General features: G+C 42.0%; 1 protein-coding gene and 1 long non-coding RNA gene across 2 annotated transcripts in view; both read right to left on the bottom strand.

Moving 5' to 3' along the window:
- SH3GL2 (SH3 domain containing GRB2 like 2, endophilin A1) overlaps positions 1–27,356 on the bottom strand; it is a 95,420-nt gene extending 68,064 nt beyond the window's left edge. Inside the window, exon 1 of the mRNA XM_040541456.1 lies at positions 27,125–27,356. Within this exon, the coding sequence (XP_040397390.1) occupies positions 27,125–27,169 (45 nt within the window). The 5' untranslated portion in view covers positions 27,170–27,356. The remainder of the gene's footprint in view (positions 1–27,124) is intronic.
- LOC121061961 lies at positions 139–19,659 on the bottom strand. Its single transcript, XR_005815350.1, has 2 exons — positions 17,110–19,659; positions 139–439 (listed from the first exon to the last, which is right to left on the bottom strand). It is a non-coding gene; the product is annotated as an uncharacterized LOC121061961 (long non-coding RNA).
- Positions 27,357–27,727: the final 371 nt, after the last annotated feature.

The following is a 27,727-nucleotide window of genomic DNA, read 5'->3' as shown; positions in this document are numbered from 1 at the left end:
CAACGTTTGAGCTCTTTTTCATCATATTTTCTCCCCTCTTCAGCAGCGTCATGGAGTTTAGTTGGCCATCTGTTTGAAACCACCCCAGTTCCCCAGAACCAATAGTTTAATTTAAAACCATTTCAGAGAAATCCTTCAGAATGGATGCTACTGGTGTTTTGCCATTTTTATACAAGTTTACACAGAAAACCAGAGCAGTAACAGATCCTTTAATATGTCAGTTTTCTGGGGACTATTCATTTCATTTAGCCCCAGAGACGTGAAAATTAACATACATTATTATTTCAGAAGTAAACATTGGTTTCAGAAGGATAGATTTGCATAAACTTTGCTAAAGGTTCAGAAATCCTGACCAATATTTCTGTCACTTTTCATCTTCTTCACAAAGAGTCATGAATGTTTACTTCCTCCAAGAAACTGATTAAAATTCTAAGATGACCTGCAATGAAAAGGTCTTAAGACTAATGACATAATCATAATACACCAAAATTAGAATGCAGTTGAATCAACTTTAGGTATCTGGCCCAGATCATCAGACTACAAATGAATACTTCCAGTACAGTTACACATATCAGAGTTTTACAATGTCCTGTTCACTGGAATGGATAATCTCCAGGAAGCTTCTGCTGAACACATGCTTATTCCAGAAGCTGCATCAGTTAAATAACAGGCTAAGACAGCTGGGTTCAATTTAGGTTGAGGATTACTCATTGAGTCAAAAAGATAAATGCTGTTATGCCAGTGAAGCCAGCACTGCTATTAATGAACTCAGTTGCAATGTCCAGCTTTTTTTTCCAGACATTAAGGAAATATTTCTAAAATGCTATTTTCTTTTTTTTTTCTTTTTTCTTTCTAAAAAAAAAAAAAAAGAGAGAGAGAGAGAGAGACGTTTCATTTCTAAACAATAATTATTTCCCCTTAAAATAACTACTATTCCTAACACCCCAAATTAGTATAAACTGAAGAGATTATAAACATAGGTATTTGAAATTTTCAGCTTATTTGAGAACAATCATGTTCTGTATTTTACTGTGCAATTGATTTGTCATTTTCTGCCTAAAATCTTTGTACTGGGGGAAAGGCTCTGGAGAAGGACTATTGTTACAGATAATAGCAAAATTCATTTTCACTATTCAACTCATAAATACCTTATAGGAGGTGGTGCAGTGAATCAAGTGTGTGTGTAGTTATCTCAGTCTACCTACTTTCATTTTCCAACTGTCTCAATTTCGATCTACTCATTTTCTGAGAAAATTCTCAGTTGGTTATACACTGACCTACATAAACAAAGGCACTAAAAGATTCTCTGTCATATTTTCCATAGGATCTTTGGAAAAATATGCATTCAAAATACATGGCATAGATTTGATATGATTCCACGTAGGCTCAAAGGCAAAATCTCTACCTATTTTTTAGCACAAAGTAACCACTTATTAATTTCTGGTTTTACTGATATTTTTTTTTTCCATCCAGATATGATAAATGTGATACTAAATTCTGTTGAAGTATCTGAAGACAGCTTATGGTTAAATGTATTTGTTGATCACTCACATTTGACTGCAAGAATTTCCCATGTGGCTAACACATAACCTCACTACTTATTTTTTCTAGAGTCTATTTTAGGGTATAGACTTCATCTTTTCAAAGGTATGTCTTCAGAAACTCTTGACAAGGCAGAGATGAAAATGACCAAAACTGCTGCAAGAGTATCCAACTGCTGTCTATGATTTATTTATTTGTAGAACACATTAACGAGGTTTGGAGTGTCTGACTAATCCTATCTAATGGCAAATCTCCACTCACTTACTATTCATCTTTTATTTCTTCACGCAATTGCAACAGTCACTTTTGGAATATCTTATCTGTAAAGTATGTATTTCCATGTTTATGAAATGTATTAAGAGTATCAATAAACAGGTCAATACCTTGAGAATCTGTGTGCCATAAGTATCCAAGAAAAATTAAAAGTATCACTTCAGTGCAACACTGTGACTTGTAAAGTTTCTGCATATTCAAGGATGGAAACAAATAATCTTTCCAGTATTGGTTAGTTTCTGGGTCTGAACTTGAGAATCAATTAAATCAGTGTGATAGTGATTTTTTGTAGTAAATTCTTAATTTTCATGATTGAGCTCTAGTGGCATTCCCCTAGAAATGCAACATGTTTAACAGCCTTTGCATCACTAAAGTAACAAATTCCTAGCTTTCCAAAACAACCACAACTAAAAAATCTTCTATAAGGCAGCAAGAATATCCATGATATAAATAAGCAGTTAAATTTATACCAGTTAAAGCCTGAAGATAAGCCCTCAAAGATAAGTAGCCCATATCCACTTAAATATTTTGCTCTCCCAATGCACGTTAGTATTACAGACATCAAAAGTTTTTATGTCAAAACATGATGAACATAATATAATTTATACTACATCTGGAAGCTTTTGACATTTTATTCACCATCAACCATAAATAGTTATAGGAGGTCCACAGCCCTATCATTGGTTATGACTTCAATGGAAATAATCCTGTGGGAAAGTAAAGTTTGCTCTCTGTGACTACTGGTAACTGGCTATATTATAGCAGTATAATATCAGATTCTTTGATCTTTCAGAGTATTAACACTGGTATTACATTCCACCTCTGAAGCACCACATTCTAGTAGGTAAGGCGCTTCAGGCAAAATCCGAATCTCACCAAGGTACGTGAAAGTTTAGCAAATGGCAGAACATTGACAACTATTTCACAGTATCACCTTTTCAAGACAGCAGAAAAAAAAAAAAAAAAAAAAGACCTTTTCCTAGATGCTTTATCCTGGTAAGAGTTGGCCATAACATCCTTTATAAAAGGCCACATGAAAAGGAAGAGCCATTTCTAAATAAATGCATAAATATGGGTCCTGACAACAGCACCGCAGCAAAATGTTTCCTGCCTATCAGTGAAGAGCCAGCACAAGACAAAATGAGCCCCCAGCCTGCATTCGTGAGATGTTATGTAACATACACATAAACTATACAGATTATCAGTCCCTGTGACTAAACACAGCTTTACTTTGTATCAGGCAAACGGAACACAAGTAGGTTGTACTGCTTTATTAGCTGGCAATAATCACTTTAGGAGGGTAGGGGGCAAGGAGGTCTGACAAGGCGTAGTAAACCGTAATTTCTCCGATCGGTTGGCCTCAGACATGAAATCTTGAGACACTGTAATAACAGCATTACGTAAGCACCTAATGCTCTTAAATCAATGGAAGAGGGCTGGGCACAGGGCAAAGCACGGATACCGTGCTCCCGTAACTGAAACGTGCTGCATGAGGGCCTGGCCCCAGGCCGTGCTTCAGCCGCCAGCAGCCTGCCTGGGCTTGGGTTCCCTCGGGCCTCCCACTGCTGCGAGCTTCAATGGTGGGCTTCGTAACTCCATAACCGCTTCTCAAGTGGGTGTATTGCTCTGACCACTCTACAGCCTGGAGAGAGAACCCTGCAAAATAACCAATGCAGTTCTTTGAAGAACAAGGATAAAAGAGTTTGGCACAGCTGCTTTCAGTCCTACCAGGAGAAAAGGTGTTAACCTGTGCAGCCGATGCAGCCCCAGCAGCGTATTTGATTATTTGGTGATGAGGACGAGGACAAAACCTCTACAGCAAAAGCATGTTCTAAATACAGCTCATCATATATTGATTGACTTGGGTCTCTTAGAAAAATAGCAGAGGACTTCATCCATTATCCCGGTTTGAACTAACTACCGATAAAGAGTATGACTCTTTATCACAGGGATGGACATAACGATTCAGCTCTGCTCCACTAATGACAGTTCTTTTCTATCCTCTGTCTCTGTAGAATATAAACTGGCCATAACCCCAGCCAGAGTGGATTGGGATCCAAGATTAACCTGAACCATCCTGCATTTTTAGTCATGGATGTTCCTCATTTAGCACCGAACAGTCAGCCACAATAGCAATCACCATCAAGCAGGGAACAGAGCCAGGGTCTCTGACTGAGACTGTAATAAGTGAGACTTTGTTCCTACTTTTATATGCATGTAAAAATGGAATTGATTACTTTACAATGAAAAAGTGAAGTTTTCATTTTAAGAGATAGTCTTGAATGGGAAGGGCACTTATTTATAGCCAGAAGTGCAATGAGGAGCAAGGTAGTACCACAGAGATCTCCATTTTCCTTGGTGAATCCTTGCAGGAGCCAGTCTTCACCTGACTGTAAAATCTCAAGGGCTTCTGCTTCCAAGCTATTAACAGTGAGAAGGTGAAGGAATTGCATGCATAAGAAACTTTGTACCCCCAAAATGCCATGGCAGAACAGCAAAGTATTATTAATATTTTATTATTTTGCACAGATGTGAGAGTTAAGTGCAAAATAATACCAAACAATATGCTTACACTAATGATACCATTGGTCTTCTTAGGCAGTCTCAAAACACAACACTATTCAAAGCACTAGCAGCTCCTTCATTCAGCGCCGAGATTATGCAACGCACTAGGATACATTTTTAATGTGGTAAAATGCCACTTCAATAACTTTGTCACTAAGCCATTTTCCAGCTACCAGTGGATATTCCGATCTCCACAAGGTGTGTCTGTTACCAGGCTCTCAAGTTACAACAGAAACAGACTGCGCCATGCGATGTCTGAAAAGCTGGTATTGAAACAACAATTCCCTCATTTCTAACCATTTCATACTCAGTTTAAGATTGATCTCCCTGTCACTCAAGTCAAATGCAATTTTCCACGCTGCTTTCAACTACAGAAGGGACCCAGTCCTAGATGACAGAAACAAAGTCACTTCAATTTCCTGGCTATTGTGACCTTCAAGAAGTCAGCTGATGATCCCAGATTACTTTGTTCCAAGAACATACTGAAACGACAGCAAGCATACTACTGACATCTCAAAAAAAGAAGTTAAGTTTATGAGCAAAGAGGGCTGATAACTCAAAGTCTTTCAGAATCACAGCACAAGCTTAAGTATAAATTATTCTAAGGTACCATACACGATCATGCTGAGCCAAATGAACACCTTTCTCAGGGCCACCTACAAAAACCTGTTCCGATAGCTTGCATAGCGTGCGTGAGCACAGGACTTCCACAAGTAAGAAATTCTCACTGCTTTCTCCTTCCACTTCAACCCATCAACAGTGTAAAATCTATTCCAGCAGCACACCATTCCTGGCTCTAAGTACTTTTTAAGTCCTAATGACAACTTATCTCTGTCAAAGTGATTTAGCAGGTCCTAGAATGTCAGATCACTCTTACCATTAACTTGCCTTAAACATCACTGTAGACTTTCAGCAAAGAAATTCCAGGTTATACATCCAATGCATCACTGCTCTGGGGACAGTACATAAAACACAAGCACTCAATAGCCTATTCCCTTTGCTGTTACAGCAGTTTCACCTCCTTCCTAGTGAAAGATGCTAAAAGCTAAACCACACTGCTGTTATTTGAACTCTGACAAGCCTTTGGTCTGGCTATGACAATGTTCTTCCTAGCTTCCTCTCCCTGTGATCACATTCCAGACAAGAAACAAAGGATAAACAATTAAGCAAATTTTTGTTTCAATTCTGTTCCCTGTTTAGTCTGCAAAAGTAAAAATTAAACCCAGAAGCACTTGGACGAAGCTCTCGTTTTTCCCACTGAAACAAGTGTTTGTCATCTTTGGAAACATAGATCATTTTGTAGACAACCAATGGTGCTATTTTTAAAAAATAAATCTTGTAGTGAAAAATTAATCTTTTTTTTTTTAATCTTCTGATGAAAATGATGACTATTTTCCACTAGTTCAACAGTACAAATTAGCTGAGTTGGCCTGTTTTGTTGTTAAAATTAAACAATTCATCCAAGTACTTGGTTTATGAGAATTTATGACTCCATCAAAAGTGAAAATTAGCTCTACAGAAGGTACTATAAAAAGACTGAAGAACTGAACAGTGAATGCCAAGTTGATAGAAGGAATTCTGGTTCCTATTAAATTTCGCTGGACTTCACCACGGCAAGAATTAATCTAAAATGGCAATACTAATACTACATACTGTTACCACGACCAGCTTATTTCATCAAGGTTACTATTACATGTTTTCAGAGACAAGCTGATGTCATAGACCTCACCTGGAGTACTGCGTTCAGCTCAGGGGCCACCAGCACAAGAAAGATGTGCGCCTATTACAGCATGTCCAGAGGAGGGCCACAAATGTTGTCAGAGGGCCGGAGCACCTCTCCTGTGAAGGCAGACTGAGTTGGAGCTGCTAATCCTAGAGAAGAGAAGGCTCCATGAAGACCTTAGAGCAGCCGCCTGGTACCTAAACGGGGCCTACAGGAAAGCTGGGGAGGGACTCCTTGTCAAGGAGTGTGGTGATAGGACAAGGGTGAATGGCTTCAAACTAGAAAAAGGTAGATTTAGATTAGACATTAGAAAGAAATTCTGCAATGTGAGGGTGGTGAGGCACTGGAACAAGCTGCCCAGAGAAGCTGTGAATGTGGATGTGAACACCCCCTTGGTGGTGTTCAAGGCCAGGCTGGATGGGGCTTTGGGCAAGGAAGTTGAACCTTCCTTCTAGTGAAAGGTGTCCCTGCCCATAGCAGGCGGGTGAAATTAGATGGCCTTCAGGGTCCCTTCCAGCCCTAACCATTCTATGATTTTATGGATTCTGTGTTCTTAGTTCTGCAAAACCATACTTTCATGTATGCTTTTGTCTTCACACACCATGAAACTGGCTACACAAACAGAATCAGATTTGTATTCCAACAGCTTACTGCAATGTTTGTAAGCCAAGACAGACTTCCCCAAAAGTCTGAATTTATTTTCTTTCTTTGCAAGTGTTGTTAGTTCCTGCAAATTTGGATATATTTTTTTTTTCAGTAACTGTGCAAGACCAATGTCAAGAGAGTTACACAGGAAAGAGAACACAGAAATATAAGACCATTTCTTTCAGTCTCTATCTTGCAGTAGACATTTAAGATACTTCTGAATGGAAAAAATTGTTCTGGTGGAAGAAATGTAAGAGCAGACAAAATTCCCCCCAGACAGATTTTCCTTAGGCTGAAATAAAACAAAAGCAAGAGCTGAGAATATAGGCAGCTTCCCCTAAAGGGGAGGTCACAAAGGAGCATTATGCTCTCGGACACTGCCACATAGCTCGCCCTATGCTGGAAACCACAAACTTGACTAAAAGTGCTCTGAGCCAAAACAGGCATCACTGTTCCAATGTCACTGGTCTCTGCACAAATAAGCACAAAGGAAAGAGCAGTGGAAGACTCAGTTTTCAAATCAGCAGTGTTCTGAGAATGCTGAAAAGAAATGTGACCTTGTAACATCCAACAGACAGGCATCATTAACATTCTGATATTAATTTCAGGTCAGTACTGGCTTTCAGCTGAGTATCTTCTGTGATTCCTGAATTGCCAAAGCTCAAAATAAATGTATTTACGTAGCCTCATCCATAAAGCCAACAAATCAATGTATCTATTTTTACTGTCTCATTTGAAAACACTCTTGACAAATGTAGTAAACTTCGTTCTCCAGCTATAGAGTGTGATAAATCCGAACTCATTTAACCCTTAGTTCACCAGTAATTCATCTACTGTGCATAGCAAGTAGCTACATCTGAAGCACATGTACCAAGATTTCAGTATTTTGAACATGAAATTTATATAGAAATGGATATTTCTGTATAAAGTTAAATGGCAACACTGTGTGGGTTTTTTTTTTAATGATGTTGAACTTCTACAACATCCTCCTAGTTGTTTCTCTTTTGTTTTGATCAGATATGTTGTTCCTACAAAACACAATTATCTTGAATCTTCCATACAAATCAGATTTCTTCAGATGGCCTATGTAGCAATATATATATATTTTTGGGAAGAAAAAAAAAAAGAGACAATAAGCTTGAAATCCTTCAACAGTGAATAATCCTTTTGATAGTGCTTGACTCTGCAAAGGTTAACACTCAAAAGGAGTTTAAAATTATTTACTAAAGAATAGAACAGAACAGAACAGAACAGAACAGAATAGAGTAGTTCAGTTGGAAGGAACCCTCAAAGACCACGGAGTCCAACTGCTTGACCTCCTCAGGGCTGTCCAAAAGCCAAAGCATGTTACTGAGGGCATTGTCCAAATGCCTCGTGAACACCGAGAGGCAGAGGGCACCAACCACATGGCTAGGAAGCCTGTCCCAGTGCCTGACCACCCCCACGGCACAGAAATGTTCCCTAAGGCCCAGCCTGGCCCTCCCCTGGTGCAGCTCTGTGCCGTGCCCGTGCACCCTGCCATGGGTGACCAGGAGCAGAGAGCGGCACCTCCCTGCTGCTTCCCCTCCTCAGGGAGCTGCAGGGAGCCGTGGGGTCGCCTCTCGGCCTCTTCTTCTCCAGGCCGGACAGCCCGAGTGTGCGCAGCCTCTCCTCTCGGGGCATGCCCTCCAGCCCTCCTGCCGGCCCTGCTGCCCTCCTATGGGTGCCTTCAAGTACCTGAACACCCTTTTTGTGCTGTGGGGAACAGACCTGCACATAGCATTCAAGGCGAGGCTGCACCAACTCTAAATATAGCGGGAGAAGTTGCATTTGTGCTTGCTGCAGACTAAAAGCACGCAATACAATAGTTACTATGGCTTTGTTGTGCTGTGGCACTTTTGTAATGAACATTACAAAATGCGTCAGATCCTGAGATGTGTCAGAACTTTAGGCATCGTCATGTGACAAAGATGCTTTCATCTGCACAAAATGAGACTAAAACACCAATGGTTGCTACTATCATCTGGACAGTACAGTCAAACATATTCATATATTACCATGCATGAATAATTTCTTAACTAAGCAATTATCAACATTTTCTAAAGTTTTTTTACATGAACATTAAGGGGATTATTGTGCTGTTTCAGCCTATATTATACAGACTGCATCTCCATCTGGAAACATGCATCAGCATTTTTCCTCCCTCAGACCAATTCTAAAAACATGTATTTTTTAACCCCGGCATTTGTGGTTTGAACATTTGTGTTTTTCCCTCTTAGACTACTTACAATGGAAACTTAAATGTTCAAGAGTTCTTTTTTCCTCTTCCAATGAAAAAGCCATTATTTAAGTGAAAGGAATTAATATCCCTTACTTAGGAAAATTAAATCCCCTTTCATACGCGCACAACTAGAGAGTTTTCACAGGAGGCCTGAAAAAAAGTATAATAAATACTCTTATTTGATTTAAAACACCCGTGAGGCTGCTTCTACCAGACTCCCCCACTAATCTTCACTGCTGTGCTCATCTAAAACCTGTTGTTTGTTTTTTTTTCCTGAATACAGTGTTTTCCAGAGTGATGCTTCACAAAAGCCTTCTGCTTTTTTTTCCTGCAACAGTAACTCTGCTACGACTTGCATCCCTGATGCTGAGGAACCAACACTCAGTCATCTGAATCTAAACTGACTTTACTGACTGAGGCAGCATTAAGACCAGCAGCCTCACCACAGAAATACTAGATTTGGAACTTATCAGTGAGAATCAGGAAGGAAAATAGAAAGAGGTTATTGCAAGGTACAAAGCAGCATGTATCTCCTTTTACTTCATTTACTCATACAGTGAATTCTTATTCCCAAGTGAGTATTTCCACTTTCAGTGTATCACAAGCCAAACTGGGCTCTAATTGGTGTTCAAATATTGTTTACTTGTAAAAGAAGATGCCATAACTCTCACAGTTTGACTTGCCTCTTACCTTAGAACTACAGACAGCTTTTCACACTATCACCACAGTAGCTGGCATCATCCCTGGGTATATTATTTATGTCCACACCAGACTTTTACAGCATTTGTGTTTTCAATATTCTTCAATACACCAGGAGTAGCTCAAAGAACAATTTATTTGAGAATTCAGGTTCAAAAAAAAAATCACTGTGCAGGACCTGAAGTAGAAAAATAATCTATTTTCTTCCCCAAAATGCAAAGCAAGAAACCTATAATAAATTATAATGTAATACTAAGCATTACGATTTTAAGAGCTTACAAATTTCCATGCAGCTTCAGTAGTTGGAATGAAGTAAGTTACAGAAACTATCTACACAAAAATGTTTCATATGTTACATCTATCTATCTATCTATCTATCTATCTACCTACCTACCTTTCTATCTATCACAAGCCCCTGTTTACTTCAACACATCAGAATCCGTCCTCATAGTCTTAAACCAAAACTTTGAGCCTAAATAAAGGATCTGAAAGTACAACTGAATGTTTCAAGAAGCATCACATTTTCAGGATCTGTACAGTGCCTGCAAACCAGGCCCTGCATCCTCAGAGAATCTGGAGATTTGGGTTGACCTCTAAGAAGCACCCTGTCCCTGTGTGGCTTTCTGCATCCTGGCCTGCCTCCCAGGCTAGCCACAGATCATTACTGCTTTGGACTCTGTGGTCAGTGTGAGTGATACTGAACAACCACCCTGGTGTCCTTTCATTTTCACACACACCATCCCAGGCAGATCTAGACAGCATTTGCCCCAGTGCAGTTATCTCAGCATTGACTGGGAACTCACTTGACTCCCAACCTGCAGGCCAAGAGAAGTGGACCGAGAACAAGACCTGCAGTGCCAAGAGAAGCCATTTGCAAAGAAGTGGCAAAGCCATTTTTCTTCTGTAGTTTGTTTTACTTGAATGGGATTTATAGTGGCTTTATTGACTTTATAGCTTGTCATGATGGTACTGTTAATACAACAATCACATTATGAGTATACTAATATTTGCATATTGGTACAGTAATCCTCATTCAGGTAGAGCTTTCCTTTCCCACTGCCACTGAACAGCATCCTATGGGCAGGATCTCTAGCACACAGAGCTCATTTTGTGAAATTTACCTGGAGCTGACTCCCTCTACTCTGTGCAAAACTGAGTTGCAATCCTGCTGTTTTTATAGAACTACTCCACTGGGGTCATTATATCACCCAGCATAAATGAGTCACCACTGTAGTTGTACACATGGTGAATCAATGCACAAAGGAGAACTGGAGGAGATGAGAACTAAAGCAAGAAGACCCAGCAAGAATTTTCATGACGGTTGTAAGGATTGGTTAAAGAAGTTTCACGCATTGCTGGTGTAAAGATAAATAGTAAAAAATGTAGTATGCCATGTGAGGGTTGTGTAACACTTAGTTAAGGCATCCACTATCCATCATTTTTTCCCAGCAAAGCAAAACCTGTTTAGATTTGGAAGAGTATTATCCCAACAACAACAATGGAAAGAAAAGGCCATACACTATACTTACACTATGGGGGAATTTAGTTTATTGTAAGTTCTGAGCTTCCGTTACTTTAAAATCTTGCAATTTTATTTAGTATTTTCCTAAAAGCTCCAGATCCTGGATGCAAATGATGGTTTGGAAATACCTGCTTCATACACTTCTGAAGTAAGCTTTCTTGTAAGGTTTTTAAACATGAAAATGTTTAGGATCAAATCAAGAGTAATACAAAATAAGTCCAAAAGTATTTTTTTTTAATTTTTTAATGCAACCTCTTGCTATTATAATGGCACACTTCATGATTTTAAAATGTTCACAGTTGTCTATGCTATACCAAAATAACACTGCTTGTCTCATTATATGGCCATAATTAACAACTTGGATATGCGACATAAAATATTAATCACCACTGCAGAAGCCATTTTCATCCCTTAATTTGTAATAGGATAATGTTCTCCTTAAATCTGCTCTAAAAAGCCTGCTAACGTCCTTTCTGTCACTATCCACACTTTTTCTTTTTGTGTTTGCAGTGGACACATTTACAAAGGAAGCACCACTCTTTCGCTAAATATCTGAATAATGCATTACATCTCAGATATTTTGTGATGGTCAGATAGTGGCAGTAGCTTGAGATTTTCCCTGACCTACCTCTTCATTCTAAAGTCTGCTCAATTTGCAGTCTGCAGATTGCCAGAGATGGGATATATATATCTAAAGATCCCCTATGCTGCACATGAAAAATTCAAAACATACACAAAAGGATGTATCTCTTTTGTCTAAGTATAATCATGGAATCACAGAATGGTCTGGTTGGAAGGGACTTTAAAGACCATCCAGTTCCAACCCCCTGCCATGGGCAGGGACACCTCCCACCAGACCACGTTGCTCAAAGCCCCATCCAACCTGGCCTTGAGCACCTCCAGAGATGGGGCATCCACAGCTTCTCTGGGCAACCTGTGCCAGTGACTCACCACCCTCTGAGTGAAGAATTTCTTCCTAACATCTTATCTAAATCTCCCCACTTTTAGTTTAAAGCCATTCCCCCCTGTCCTATCACTCCACCCCCTGACAAACAGTCCCTCCCCAGCTTTCTTGTAGGCCCCCTTTAGGTACTGGAAGGCCTCTAGGGTCTCCCCAGAGCCTGTTCTTCTCCAGGCTGAACAACCCCAACTCCCTCAGTCTGTCTTCATAGGAGATGTGCTCCAGCCCTCTGATCATCTTTGTGGCCCTCCTCTGGACTCACTCCAACAGGTCCATCTCCTTGCAGTGGGGGTCCCGGAGCTGAATGCAGTACTCCAGGTAGGGTTTCATGAGAGCAGAGAAGAGGGAAAGAATCACCTCCCTTGCCCTTTTGATGCAGTCCAGGATACGCTGGCTTTCTGGGTCGCAGGCACACATTGCCAGCTCATGTTGAGCTTCTCATCAATCAACACCCCCACATTCTTCTCCTCAGGTCTGCTTTCAACCCATTATCCACCCAGACTGTATCTGTGCTTGGGATTGCCCTGGCCCAGGTGCAGGACCTTGCATTTGGCCTTGTTGAACCTCATGAGGTTCGCACAGGCCCACCTCTCAGTCCTGTCAAGGTCCCTCTGGATGGCATCCCTTCCCTCCAGCATGCTGACCGCACCACACAGCTCCACACAGCTTGGTGTCATCGGTAAACTTGAATATGTATAAATAATGTGCTCATCCTCATGGCTGGGAGCGCTTGATACATAATCATATAAAGTTCTACAAACAGGGGATGTACTGCAGTAATTTCACTGCTAGTTCCACAAGGACAAGTGAAGTAGAGGAACTTGAAATCAAAAAGGCTTGCATGACTACAGGGAGACACTAATTGGATCCCAGAATTTTAAATCTATCTCTAAATGCAGAGAAGCAAAGACTGACTCACAGGCATTTCCGCAGAGCACGCAGAGGTGGAATTAGCTGGGAAGACAATGAGTATGTATGCAGTAGAACTGGTATAAAAACAAACACATTTGTAGATGAAAAAAGCAAATGCAAGTAATGTATTTATAAGGGTCCTAAGAGCTACATAGCTTCTAAGAGAGGCAGGCTCTCCACTCCTCAGAGGGACGTGTAGTCCAGGGACTTCCTATACTTACCTAAGATACTCCTGTTCCAGAAGGAACTTTGCCTATCTAGCGTAGATTAAATCCACCAGGTCTTCCAACCCCACTGAATACTTCATCAATGGCAAAATCTCACCTGACATCTCACGGAGAAATAGTAGGCCTACCTCTGGCTGAAAACCCTCATTTTTAAAGCAATATATTTCAAACCACTGGCAAGAGACAGGAATGGCAGTATTATTGCCCACTAATATTGTACATTTGAGCAATTTAGCAAATCACGAATTACATACCAGCCCTCTGCAGCCAGAGCAGCATACAGCAAGATCATACTCCACTGTACTCACTGGGCAAATACTGTGGTTGCATAAGTGCAATGGCTCCAAACAGAGATAAACAAAGAGATATGTAACAGGAGTAAAAGTCAGGATACAGACAGTTGTCCTTAGGGCCATATTTACAATAGCAATCCTTCCTGGCACACCAAGAGATCAAGAATTCACAGAGTCTTTTCACTGGCTTTCAATTGATCTTTCAGTGTCACAGGTCTGGCAGATGCGTGAGCACTGATACCTGCCTTAGTTGGCCTAAGAAGTAAAGGATGTTTAATCACTCCTTTTCTGTACACCTAGATACAAGCTGGGCTGTAGATACTCCTAAGGGATGCCCAGTGGCAGTGCAAGCTTTGCTGTGAGTTCCCCTCCCTCTTTTGCATTACTTCTGTCTCATCAATATGCCCAAACTGTGACCTCTGCTGGGTAACACTGGGTCATCTGCACCGGTTGTTCTGTTCTGCAGACCCGTGCCTATTGCACTGTGTGACTTTCCAACACAGACATAGCCTCGGAATTTCAGATCAGCTGATATATCACTCAATATGAAAGAAACCAAGAGGGAGGGGTATAACCATGGCTCACAGTCAAAGATCTGGCATACATTCTGAACTAGAACAGCTCCCAGAGGAGACAGGTTGCTAGAAGACAAAATGACTCAAAGGAATTATTGCCAGGTCTTTGCAAAAGCTGTCATCTGCCTCAAAAGTCTTAAGTCTTATAATCATATGATTATATGAAAATCTTTTGCCCTTAAAAGAACTGAAAACTTAAACCCTGAAATCAGGGGAATATAGAAAAGAAAAGATAGAAGACAGCACTATTAATTTAGCACTATTAATTTTCAGATGTCTTGATTCTGTAATGATTTCTTAATGTTTGGGATTATACGCTGAAAAAAAAACATAATTCAAAAAAAAAGTTCTGCTAAAAGTGACTGCTGAACACTTGAAATAAAATACGCAAAATAACCCTAATCAGCAGAATAGTCAGCAAAACATCTGTTTTGCTACTGAGTAAAGGTATATAGCACAAACACTAGTGATCATCTCCCACCTACCTGGTCAACTCCATTGTTCACTTCCAAGTCTTAAGAGACAAAATTATGGCAACATTTCTGAAAGTTTTCAGTATGCATTGTTTGCTCCCAAGCTCTTTGAAATTACATCGCCTTCTGCTTTTGTGAACTGATTTATCTTTTAAATATAGTATTTAAAAATTAATAGCCATACTATGCTGTTTTATAACTTAGAGCAGTTGTTAAAGACAGAACTCTTGCTTTTTAATAATAAATAACGTATCAGAACAAACTCCAACCTTTCCAGCCTGCAAACCAAACACACTTTTTCAGAAGAGCCAAGGGGACGCAATGAATTAATTGCTTCTCTTAAGTTGCAGCTCCTTTGTGACACTGAAATGGTTGTAGAGGAAACCAGGTCCACAAACCCTGCCAGAAATTCTTTAAATGTCAAAGGATGGCACTGAGAAAGAGACAAAAGCAGCTCTTCTCTCCCTGCTGGTCACTTTGCAGCAGAGACCTGGATGAAATGGATCACTTGGGAAGGGAAACGGGTGCAGAATAGTGCACTGCAGAGAAGTTTTCCCTGTTGGCTGAGGCTGGTGAGAGTTGCAGCAGGAAATAAAGTTGCTCTAATTATATTTTGGTTTCTTTTTTGTTTCTTGTTTTTCTCCCCACTCATCCCTGGGCTTTTGAGCCTGGGAGGTGGGTTTGTCTATGATAGGTCAGGACCAAGTCCCTGTCTCCTTCCCTCAACGCTGCCCACAGCTGAGCACAGGGCAGCCAGAAATGGCTGCCACTCTTTTCTTCAGTGTACAGAAGGTAACCTCCAAGGGCAGCCCATGCAACTGAAAAAGGGGCAACAACACTTCGAAGCATTCCTAACTCTCAGCTAGGAATACTGTGGGGCAAGGTGGCATTATCTCATCCATGCTGTTTCAACACTGCATGTCCTACATTTATAACCACAAAACCACAGTTACTCTCTAGGGCAACAGCAGAGACCTTAAGCCAGAAAACAGGCACCCCAAGCTATCTGCTGACTTCTTATAGAGATACAGCCACAGTATGCTGTCTTACCATGACTACTTGCATGATGGTGCACTAGAGAACAGAAAACCCAATAACGGAGTCATAGCCTTCCTCATAAGCTCTTCTGCAACAGTGTAGTGCTAATAAACTTTCCAAAGCACAGCAAACAAAGGCAAGGCCTGTTCCCACTCTCCCGTCTTGCTGGCCCACTGCCACCTGCTCCTTCGCACCCTCTCGAAAGCTCTAGGATTAAAGGAGGCTTTGCCACTGGCTCGGACACGGCACAGGATTGTTTCTCACGCTCCTGATCTGGTCTTCATTCTTTAACAACAAAACTCATTTGATATGTGTGGCTTCTCTCCCAGATGTTTAATTTACCTTCTTAAATTTAATTTTATTGCAAGAAAATGAATTAAGCAATTAAAGGAAATACAATTCTCAGTAATAATATTTTACAAATGTTTGAAAGAAATAATGGGAGGAAATCTGGGAAAAGAAGTCTACAGCAGTGAATCTGCTTAAATCCATGTAGATGAAGAAGTTCCCCTGGACACAAGCATAGTTAATCTGCAAACACAAATGAGCAAAATATGGCACTAGAATAGCCTGTTTTATTGCAGCTTCATTAAATTTTCAATTCTCCAGCGCCCTAAATGAGAAGAGAGAAAAAATGTCCTTCACAGAATTTAAGTGAACAAGATACAACAGCACCATGGCAGCATGTCTCTAGAGAACTTTCCAAATCTGCTCGGGAAGACTGTCTGTTTTTTATAAAAGTTGCTACAAATCCCACATACCTGATTTTAATGTATGATTTTGGAAGTGGTCTTGTTCTCAAGATGAGAGGAGTAAATCAGTAATCACCTTTACAGAGCCCATAATTACAGCAAAAGAAATGAGACAGCACTGAATTTTCTCCTGTACAATGGCAGATATTTTTAGATTTAAGACCACCTACATTCTAATTTGTTTTTAACTTAGGAATTAATTTTATTATTAAAATGTATTCTGCAGTAGTACTCGTAGGTATCAATCAGAAACTGAACCCAAGCATGCCCAGCTGCTTTCTTGGCCAGTACATTGGCGATGTGCATCAAGAAACACAAAACCCTAGCTCCTGGAACTGAGGCTTTCTAGACCTCAGCATCACAACCCCTCATACGTCCAGCGATTAAACTGGAATATGAGCAAGGAGGCAAAAGAATTCAGTCATTTTTGCTACGCACTTATCAGCACAGAACAGAAGGATAACTCATTTTCTAAAGACACTCTACAACTTTTGTCTTAGAGTTGCACCAGCACTTCTTTGCATTAAAATAACACAGTTTTCTCCCTATGTCAGGGTTAGGAAGAAGCAAGAAAAACTGAGACTGTCTTGTCTTGAATCACATGAAGCCATGCAGCAGTATAGCTAGCAAACTAAACACTTCATTTCACCTTCGCAACTTATCCAGGTACATTCCGTCACTGGCTGTACCAGCGGACCCAGCACAGATGCCACGGCATTTCACAGAGATGCAGGAATATGCTAATGCAGAGTTCAGCTTCTGCCCAGAACACTTCTGAACTTCATTGTTACCTGTTAGAATGAGTAAAAGATTTCAAATAGGCACTTTGTTCATCACAAGCTTGCAGAGTGTTTGGCAGTCGACACTGAGGAAAATTTTCACATACTTAAGGACTGCCACCCTGTTTGCTAACCAAGCTCAAACTATGGGAAGGAACAAGCACCCGAGTCACAAGTGGCTTATTTTCCAGACACTGTCTGGAAGCTTTTGTTAAAAGATTGTTCACAAGTTAGACCAGCTGACTCTTTTCCCTTTTCCTTATTCTTTCTCCCCAATGAGACAGGAAATTTGCAACAGATGGGCTTATCATCACAGAAATAATGTCGGCTTTTCCTTCCTTAGTCATGTTCGATTCTATGTACACGGATGGACACAGTTAAATCCACATTGACCTCTTTAACCACTGGTTTTATTGAGGTTCTGTGTGTTTTGGGAATGCTGGCCGTCTTGTCTCCTGTGCTGGAGCAACACATACTGTCATAGTGTCCAGATCAGGAATTGAGGACCCTGGATACAGTGCACTAATGGAGCAGAAAATACAAAGTGGCAGCTTCATTCACCAATGCCTGCCATTTCTCCTGGCTCTGATAGTCAGAGTTATCCATACAAACATGAGCACAGAATTTGCCTCTGTTCTGGTTTTGTGGCTTTCTGCTGAGAACTTTCCTACTCTTTCATCCTCATTCATCTTCATTTCAGGAAATCTTACTCCCACCCATCTTTACAGTTAAATAAAAACTACAGTACTCTGAAGAGAACACCAAAAGCTCTACAACCTATTTCAATTATCACAGGTTGGGTTTTTTGTGTTTTTTTTTTTTTTTTTTTTGCTATCAAAATGCAGCCATTTTGAAACAAGCCAACCAGACCTTTGCGGAGAGATTTCACAATTGTGAAAATCACAGGTTCCAAAATGAAATTATTTTGAACTAAGACATTGCAAAATAAAGTGAAGTTATCTGCCTTTTGATATCAGGTATTTGTGGTTCTTACTTTAATAAGAGAATCCAGTTCCTACCATGCAAAGCTTAACTTTTGCTGCCACGTGCCCTTTGTAGCTGTTTACAGAGGCAAGACAAACTGGTCAAAACTAACAGAGGAAAAGGTTTTCTGCATGAAAACAAAAGTTAAAGATCTACATTACCTATTTCACAAGTTTCTAAGCTTGTGTCTTTTTTCAATAACTGAGTCTTCCTCTCCTCCAGAAATTCACATTTTCCCTGTCTATACTTAAGACAGGCAAGATGAACAGCATATTATACCTACTGCCTGCAACAGAGTCACATTCTGACAGCAATGAATCTGCCTAATATATAGTAAAATGTTTTTCAGCACTTCTGTGGAAAGGGAAGGAGATTTCCCCTCAGTCTAAGAAACAAATAGTCCTATTTTAGAAACAAATTTAGAACATAAATAATAGAGACCATGTGAGTACCGTAAGATCCAGCCATTCTTCCTGAAAGACAAACTTCTATTTTTTAATGTTAGCACAAGGCTCCCTGGATTAGACTCCATTCTAGTCAGTCAACCATGTGCACATATGCTTATTCTGCATTTGAAAGTACATTTCTACATTCAAACTTTTTGGTTCCTAAAAAATATTTGCATATCACTGAACCTTCCTCATGCTGGAGCTGTTTTAAGAGTTCTTACTTCCTTTAATAACTGTAGGAAGTAAAATCAAATCCTTTCTTTCTTGGCCAAAGCAAGAAATGGGATGAAGCAACCAGCAGAAAACTCAGTTAAGACCTGCTCCTAAGTACTAAAATCTCCTATTACTTCAACTGGAGCAATACCGACCTTTAACTAACTCTGTTTCAGCGTCAAAAATAGCATTCCTACAGAAGAACAAATTCAGCCAGTGAATTAGTTGAGAAGAATATACCAACTGGTCATCTCTAATGCCATGAACAGTTCTGTGCAAATACTCTGATTCCAGTGGAAAGGACGGTGCTTCATTTGCTGTCCTCAGATCTTTTTCCAAACAATATCAATTAAGTGGCAAAGCTACTCGAAAAGCTACTCCTATACTGACAGGAGGAAATCTATCCATCCTAGAGTCATACTTCTAAAAATTGCAGCACTTTAAGTTCAGTCCTCCGACTATGATGCCATAACTTTCCAAGACAGACAAGCTCTAAGTGACTCATCTGGTAACACAAACACTATCTTTGACATTTACGTCTTATGAATTATTAACTGGTTTACTGCATCTACATTGATTTTGCATGAAAAGGAATTCTTGGCACATTCTTGAAGGCTGAAAATTGCAGACTACAAAAGAACTCAGCAAAAATTATATAATCAGCTACTGCTGCTTGAAAGTCCTGTTAGTCTACATAAAGTCATAAAAGATGAAATCAAGAACAGTTTTCAGGGGAGCGTTCTTTCTAGGGAAAAACAAACAATGCCCCCAACAAACAAAGAAACAAACCAACAAACCATCAACCTTAATCTCACAGAATCACAGAACCATAGAGTATACTGAGTTGGAAGGGACCCACAAGGATAATCGAGTCCAACTCCAGGCTCCACACAGGACCACCCAAAAATCAGACCATGTGTCGGAGGGCGTTGTCCAAACACTTCTTGAACTCCAGCAGGCTTGGTGCTGTGACCACCACCCTGGGGAGCCTGTCCCAGTGCCCAACCACCCTCTGGGTGCAGAACCTTTCCCTAACACCCAGCCTGACCCTCCCCTGTCCCAGCTCCATGCCGTTGTTCCCTCGGGTCCTGTCGCTGTCCCCAGAGAGCAGAGCTCGGCGCCTGCCCCTCCGCTCCCCTCGTGAGGGAGCTGCAGGCTGCCATGAGGCCTCCCCTCAGCCTGCTCTGCTCTGGGCTGAGCAAACCAAGGGACCCCAGCTGGACAGTCCCTTCGCTCGATCAGCAAGCAGCGCCGTGCTTGATGCATCCCCGGAGCATCTATTTTGGAATGTATTTTGCATCACCCTATTTTGTTATTGTGGCACTTTTCCCCACAGAAGCAGAACAGAAGTGATGTTCAGTGTTGATATTTTAAAGTCAAAGAAAAATGAAGTGTGTCCTCAGTGCTAATGAATTTTAACACTACCTAAATTCGTTAACACAAAAGTGAAAAGTAAGCCCTATTTCAAAATGTTTAGGTAAATGGTCTTCACATTTAAAGATTTTTTTCAGCCAGTAGAATAACTAGGCAATCTAAATAAATAAATGACATGTATGTTCAAAAATCAAACTGCAACCCATAAAAAGATGAAGACAGAGGAGTCTGTCAGCATTTTGCTAGTATGGGGTGTAAGCACCTTTTCTGTCACCAGAGTAGGGGGAAAAGGTGGATACAGTCAACATTTTTCTCTTTTTAGAACTTCAGCTTACAAGAAATCAGTATAATTTCCCACTTTGACAGACAGATTACAAATCCAAGGTTGATATGACCAAAACAGAGTCCAACTGAAAATACAGAAATATCATTCCAGCTGTTTTGTGGCCAATGAACTCAGCAAGTGGCGCCTACCTCTTTTGAAATATACATGGATTCACTTTACCAGCCCTCCCCCAAGTGGTGTGCCTGTTACCTGAACCAGAACCAGTGGGTTAATTTCTCATTCTTTCCAGAGGCCCTCTGGCATCACATCAAGCCACCTTTACAGGCTGCTGCTAGTAAGGTTACACTTGCTGCTGCCTCAGCAGCACCTCTGCTGGGATTAAGTAGCACCCCTTCACTGGTGGGTGAATGGAGATGAGGCAAACCATTGCCCCTTGGTGTGACCCATACAATGCTGCAACAACTACTTCAGCCACTTTCAGTCTAAGAAGATTCTTTTAAAAATGCCATTTAATTATAAAGACATGGCCTCCAGCATGGGCAAAAAAGCATCATCAGTAGCACATCAGTTATAATGACAAGCCCACGAATCATCCTGTCTGAGACTGTCATGGCAGTTTCCATTTTCAGACAAATTAGAATTACCCTGAACTTCAAATAGCTGCTTATTTTTTATTTTCTTCCATGAAAAGTCTACAGGGACTCCATAAAGGGAAAGCTTGTGAAAAACATTAGCACAGGAAAAGTAAAATTCTTTTCTTTTTTTCCCCTCTTCAGGACAAAAAAAAAAAAAAAAAGAAAATTATTTTAATTCCTGTCATTTCTGTGACAGGTTGGATGGATTCCTCTAACATCTGCTATAAGCTCAGATTTTAAAAATGTACTCTTTCTTCTCCAAGATTAAGTGCAGGATTAGATAATCAGTGGAAGGCCAGGCAATTCTAGGTAATTCTGCTGTGGCAAAGACCATCATAAGAATACTGTGCTTTAGCTTAGTGCTCCTTCCTCTGCAAATAGACATATATTTAAAAGAATATCAGCACCACTGCTGTCCACCAGAGACCAGTACGAAGACAGTGAGGACCAGAGTCAAAGAAGCTGCCAGAAGGCAGCACAAAGCAAGAACTTGTAGTTTTAGGAGAAAATGGTGTTGGAAGGCAGCTCTGGTTGCCTGTGAGGGTACTACAGACTTTCACTAAGAAGAGGGGCCATGGGTCTGCTTAATTCCAGGCACCTCCCACCACATGCTGTCCATTCACTACTTCTCTTCAGATTTACTCACAGAGCTGCAACAGTTCCCCATGGCCTGCAAAACATATTTTCAATGCTGTCTGTCCTGTTCATCTTTTAAAGTCAAAGACGTCACTAGCAGATTACTAGGTCAAACAGGCGGTGTTCAAGCTCCTCCAGCCTCCACAACAAATGTGTACAGTCATCCCAGCACCTCGTTTAAACATGCACTTGACAGTTATGTAGCACAGCATAATATTCTGCAGAGTAACCTCTGCAGAGTCCATTTCTGCTAAACCTGTGTACGCTGCTTCAGCACTTCTTATGAAATGCCATTAGCATGACAGTCACGAGGGCATGTTTAGATCTAAGACACTGTTGTACAGGAATGACCAGGAGCACCCCATTCTTCCTATTTCTTTGCTGTGTAATACTTCCAGTGGTGATGAAATCAAGACAAAAAACAAAACTCTGATCCTAGTTGTGCTTTGAACGTAGCAACCACAGATGTTCTCTGCCTCCAAAGATCACTGGGAGAAAAATTGCAAATGGCTGTCAATCAATGCTTCAGCTGTGTGTATATACATACACACATACAAAAAATGGGAACCGCATATAACAGGTGGAAAGATAGTGAAGTGCTAAATGCCTAAGAAATACTGCAAAACAAAAGAAAAAAAAAGAGCCATTATCTTTTTTACATACTAAGCAGTTGTTCTTTCTTTCTGTTAGATGTAGAAACAGTTAGAAACTGGAGCAGATTGTTTAATCCATCAAAAATTCAGAAGGGTTACACAATATCCAAGTAATGGGCAATTCAGATTAAGGTCAATTTTTTCACCCTTTCAATTATGTAATATTGATAAAAAGACATATGGGAATGATGCCAACTATGAATACTGTATCTGGCACACAAACTAAAGTGCACAAACAGAAGGAATTTCCCTACCCGAAGCTGAAAATATTCCTCTCCACATTCAAGTAAATAACTTTCTCAAAAATTGTCTTTACTCCCAGATCAAAAACTTGCTCCCTTTCCCTGACCTAAAAATATACCACTCTGCACTGAGAGAAAATGACAGACAGGGTACACAGCCTGAGAAATTTTTACACAGCAGAGAAATTTTTAACAGCTAGTTCGAGTACTGACCTCAGCCGGCCACCTCACAAATGTCCCTTTTTGTCTTACCTCCACCTGCTCACAACCTTCCACACCATGGGAGGTGGAGGCTTCCTAAGTCCAACGTAAGCAATTTCAAAGTGCAACAGCCCCACTAGGAACAATATAGCATTGTCCAACTTCCCAAACTAGTCCACATACCTCTACATGTATGGGAATGGACAAGAATTTGGTGGGTAGCGCTGAGAGGAAAGATGCAGGGAGATCGGCAGACACAGTGTGAGTGCAGTTTCAATCAAAGTCAGCGGGAAAAGGCAGGTGAAGTGCTTTGCCTGGAAAGGTCGAGGTTGGCAAGCATGCACAGGTCCCACTAAACACAGTGGGACAGTCACATACGTATTACAGAAGATGGGACTGGATGGGTATTTAGAAAAATACTGGTATCAGTATGTCACTTTCCATGTCCTCTATCAGTACGAAAGAAATGCTAAGAATTCGTTAGTTGCAGTTTGAGAGCAAAGCAAATATAGAAAACATGTTATGTCTAAAGAAAGATTGCTTTACCCACTGCAGTGAAAAATATTTTGCACATTCCTGACCAAGGAACTAAAAATAAACAAATAAATTAGCTAGATGAACCACAATATAGAAAGCACTTGAAAAGATAAATTTTTGTCATTCTCATATTCCCACTGATTTCATTGGAACCCCTCACAAGTTTATGGGGTTACACACACTCAGTTTTGCTGGACCCTTCCTAATAAGCAGACACTCTTCCAGGACACATTCAATGCAGATGTTCAGTGTTTTCTAACACTGCCTCATCTCTAATGCGGTCTTCTTGCGAATGAACCTATGTGCCAAATCCATGCTGGCAGTTTTAAAGCCATACACAAACCTGCAGGCTGCAATAGTCTCTCTTTCATGCTGGGATAGTGCTAACGGCAGAGGAGTCTGCACGCCTAAAGGAAAGGAGACCATTTAGTGGCATAGGATTTAGTTACCCATTTCTGGGAAAAATATAAAAAAATAAAAGGACATGGAGCAATCTTCTTAGCTCCAGGATGTCCAACAGATTTGCAGCAGCACAGTTAACATTCAAATGTGTTTATTTTTCTTCCTTCAGCACTCTGTGGATAATTGACGTAAATGAATAGTCTAGCCTGCTCTCCACTCGTCAATTTAACTTCTTGTAATTCTGAATAAATGTCAAGAGTTCCAGACTCACCCTGGTTTTTACAAACTCAGGAATACTTCTTCTGAACTTTATGATGTTGCCCAGAGGTAAAACTATTATTATTATTATTATTTTTCTGAAACTCTCTGTGAACTATTTTTCTGTGAACTCTCCATTCATTCTAGAAAGAGCAAAGTTCCCACCTGCTTTTCAATGACTTACTGCTGCTGCAGCTGGTGCAAGGAATTTGACAGACCTCAAGTTCTTCAACATGACTTCTAGTTAAAAAAACAGAGTGTCAGTATTTAATACAGGTGAGTTTGATCTTTCACAAGTCAAAAAATGATGAATGAAATCAAAAATACTTGCACAGTACAAAACAATCCAGATATGGAAGTCACACGATTGCAAGTTCTGCTAGGGACTTACTGATGTAAGAAAAATATTTTTTTAATATTTAAATTGTGCCATAAATCTTTATACTAGCAATTGGAACTGTATTATCTAATAATAACATTGTATGCTCATAATGCACCCATGTGTATAAGGGCTACTAATTTTACAACATTAAAGACAGAAAGAAACTAAACCAAAGCCTTCAAAATGCTTAACTGGATTAAAGGACACTGCAACCTCATAAATAACTTGAAATCGTTCCTGGTATGATTTAGGACTCTAGTATGACTGCACACCATACACAGGATCTTATGTGAATAAGAACCAAGGGAATGAGTCAGAAACTTTAAAACTTCGAAATTGTTTGGTCATTTCTGGGAAGCTTTATTCATAGTGGCAATGCCAATCCATATTCCACCTGGGGATTAATCCCTGATCAAAAGGATTACTCCCAGGAGTAAGGCCAGCACAACCAAGTCCTGGATTTCTCACTCCTACTGAAAGCAAGACAATGAACAGATCTGTCTTGCAACCTACTTGTGAGTCATTCTCATACATGAATGTGTCTTCATGCCCTGCATACAATCTGTGAAAGTCAAGGCTGGGCCCAAAAAATCTCTGGGTCATCTGATATCAGGCTGCTAAATCTGGCAGCAGAAATTTACTATTTTGGCTCCAGCCAGCTAAAACTCTTCCTTCCTCCTAAATGACAAGTATTGCTGACAATCAGTGTGAGAGTGTCATCTGAAGGACAGAGCAGCATTCACAGACCTTTCACACCACGCTTCCTCCGGAAAAGATGCTTACCCCTGCTGATGCGGAGGCACACTCATTAACTTACAGTAATGGTGAATCAAGACACATTATTCAAAAGTGAACTGCAGCTTGCCCAGGTGACACAGACACTGCAATTCGTATGTTTTGGCACCAGAACACAGTGCAGCGGTGATGGTTTGATGGTTCTCCGGGCTCCTGCTAGCGCCGTAGGTAGTAGGGGGGGATAAAACGAAGTAGCAGCAGCAGATGGACACTGCAGCATGGGCTCAGTAACACTGAACTGCTCCTTGCCGCATCTGCCAGAGTACAGCAGGTTTCTGTGAGGACTGTTTTACCAGTGAAGCAGCATAATTTGGTAAGAAAGGTGAGACACAATGTCACCCTGTTCCTGCATGGGCCCATGCAGGACTTGACATACCCCACTGCACTTGTAGTCAAAATGGGTATGGTATAAAGACTACAAGAATGAGAACTGGGACTACTTCTATGAGAGATCATTCTTTTGGGCAAATTTCTCCAACATTGCAACAAGAGATGAGATGAAAAAGATGAGATGGATGAGAACAGGGAAAAGCACAGGTGTTGAAAAGCCTAACGGCTGCTGCATCTTGCATGTCTGCACCTACAAATTGCTTACAGCGACTAAAACTGCTACCTGAAGATGCTTGCAAGGACAATTAGTGGGTTGTAACCAGGAGTTTTGCACTGGGTTTCACATAAAGTGAAGGAGCATCAACACAGGTCTCAGTCTCAAATCTCTAAATCCAAGGAAATTCCCCAGACTTCTGTGAAAGCATTTTACATTTATCCCCGAAGCATGTTAAGTCAGCCCCTGGTTCAGGAATTGCACCCTTACAGAGCACAACACGCAGGGCTTTGCATTATGAAACAGATCGAAGCCTGGTGAAACGGCCACCCTGACCTTCCGCAATAACACACCGTGCCTAAAGCAACACAGCCAAATCTCATTATTCAGATTTTGGCTGTACTCAGGGGAAGGGGGGGGGAGGGGTAAAGAAAATTGAAAAAAAGGTCACTGTACCGCGGATTTAGAAAGTCAGACCGAGCAAATGCAGGCAGAACCCAGTCCTCGGAATGGGAGCTCCGAGGCCCACGCGGGGGGAGGCAGTGCCCAGCCCTGCACACGCGTGAGACCTACAGACCTGTGGACACCTGTGCGTGCCCACGCACAGCCGTGCACACTGACACACTGCGTGAACCCTTGCACACTCACACACCTGTGCATGCTCACACACTCATGCACCATGCATGCCCATGCATACCCATGCACGCCTGTGCACCATGCACTCCCATCCATGCCTATGCATGCCTGTGCGCACTCACACACCTGTGCATGCTCACACAGCTGTGCACCATGCACACCCGTGCATACCCACACCCATGCACCATGCATGCCCGTGCATGCCCATGCACATCACTGCATCCTCACAGATCTGTACACACTCACACACCCGTGCACCATGCACACCCGTGCATGCCCATGCATACCTGTGCACGCTCACACTTGTGCATCATGCACACCCGTGCACCCTCACAGATCCGTACACACCGACACACTCATGTACACTCGTGCATGCCGACGCACACCCGTGCACTCACAGATCCGTGCACTCACACACCCGTGCATGCCTACGCACACCCGTGCACGCTCACGCACCCCTGCACCGTGCACACCCATGCAACCCGTGCATTCCCACGCACACCTGTGCACACTCTCACACGCGTGCACCGCGCGCCCTCGTGCAAACCCACTTCCCTCGCGCCCCCCCCGTGCGCGCGCGCGCGCACGCACACGCGCACACACACACACACACACACATCCCGGCGAGCGCCCCGCACGCCCCCTGCGGCGCGGGCACCTGGGTGGCTTTGTGGAACTGCTTCTTCAGGCCGGCCACCGACATGGCGCCAGGCGGCAGAGCGGGGCCGAACGGGGCCGAACGGGGCCGAGCGGGGCCGAGCGGAGCCGAACGGAGCCGAGCGCTGCCGGGGGGTCCGCGCGTGCCGCTGCCGCTGCCCGCAGCCCCGCGCTGCCGGACGGGGAGGAGGCAGGCGTCAGGCGCCGGCCGCGCGGCGCTGCGGGGGCGCCGTGACGTCAGGGTCGGCAGCACCGCCCCCCCGGCCCCCCCCGCCCCCCCCCCGCGAGCCGCCACAACGGCCGGAGCTGACGGCTGGTGCTGCGCCCCCTCAGCCTGTACCCACCTCAGACACAGAGCCCTTTACCCACAGAGAGCCCCCGGGGACGCAGCCCAAGCCGGGCAGTCCCGGTGCCTGAAGGAGCGGTGCAGCCGTTCCGGTTCCTTCAGGCCTCCGGTTTGCCTCAGGGGTTCCCCCGACGCACAGCTCGCTTCTCCCCCCGCCCCCCCCAGTCCCTGTGCCGGTGACACCAGCAGGGAGCCAAATGTGAAGGCTGCCCTGCTGGCACGGCTGCTGGCTTCAAGGTAAAAAGCCTCGATTGATAT

The sequence above is a fragment of the Cygnus olor genome, chromosome Z (assembly GCF_009769625.2).
Source record: "Cygnus olor isolate bCygOlo1 chromosome Z, bCygOlo1.pri.v2, whole genome shotgun sequence".
Taxonomy (NCBI): domain Eukaryota; kingdom Metazoa; phylum Chordata; class Aves; order Anseriformes; family Anatidae; genus Cygnus; species Cygnus olor.
Note: the sequence above shows the minus strand (reverse complement) of the source record. Positions and strands in the feature narration are given on the sequence as shown.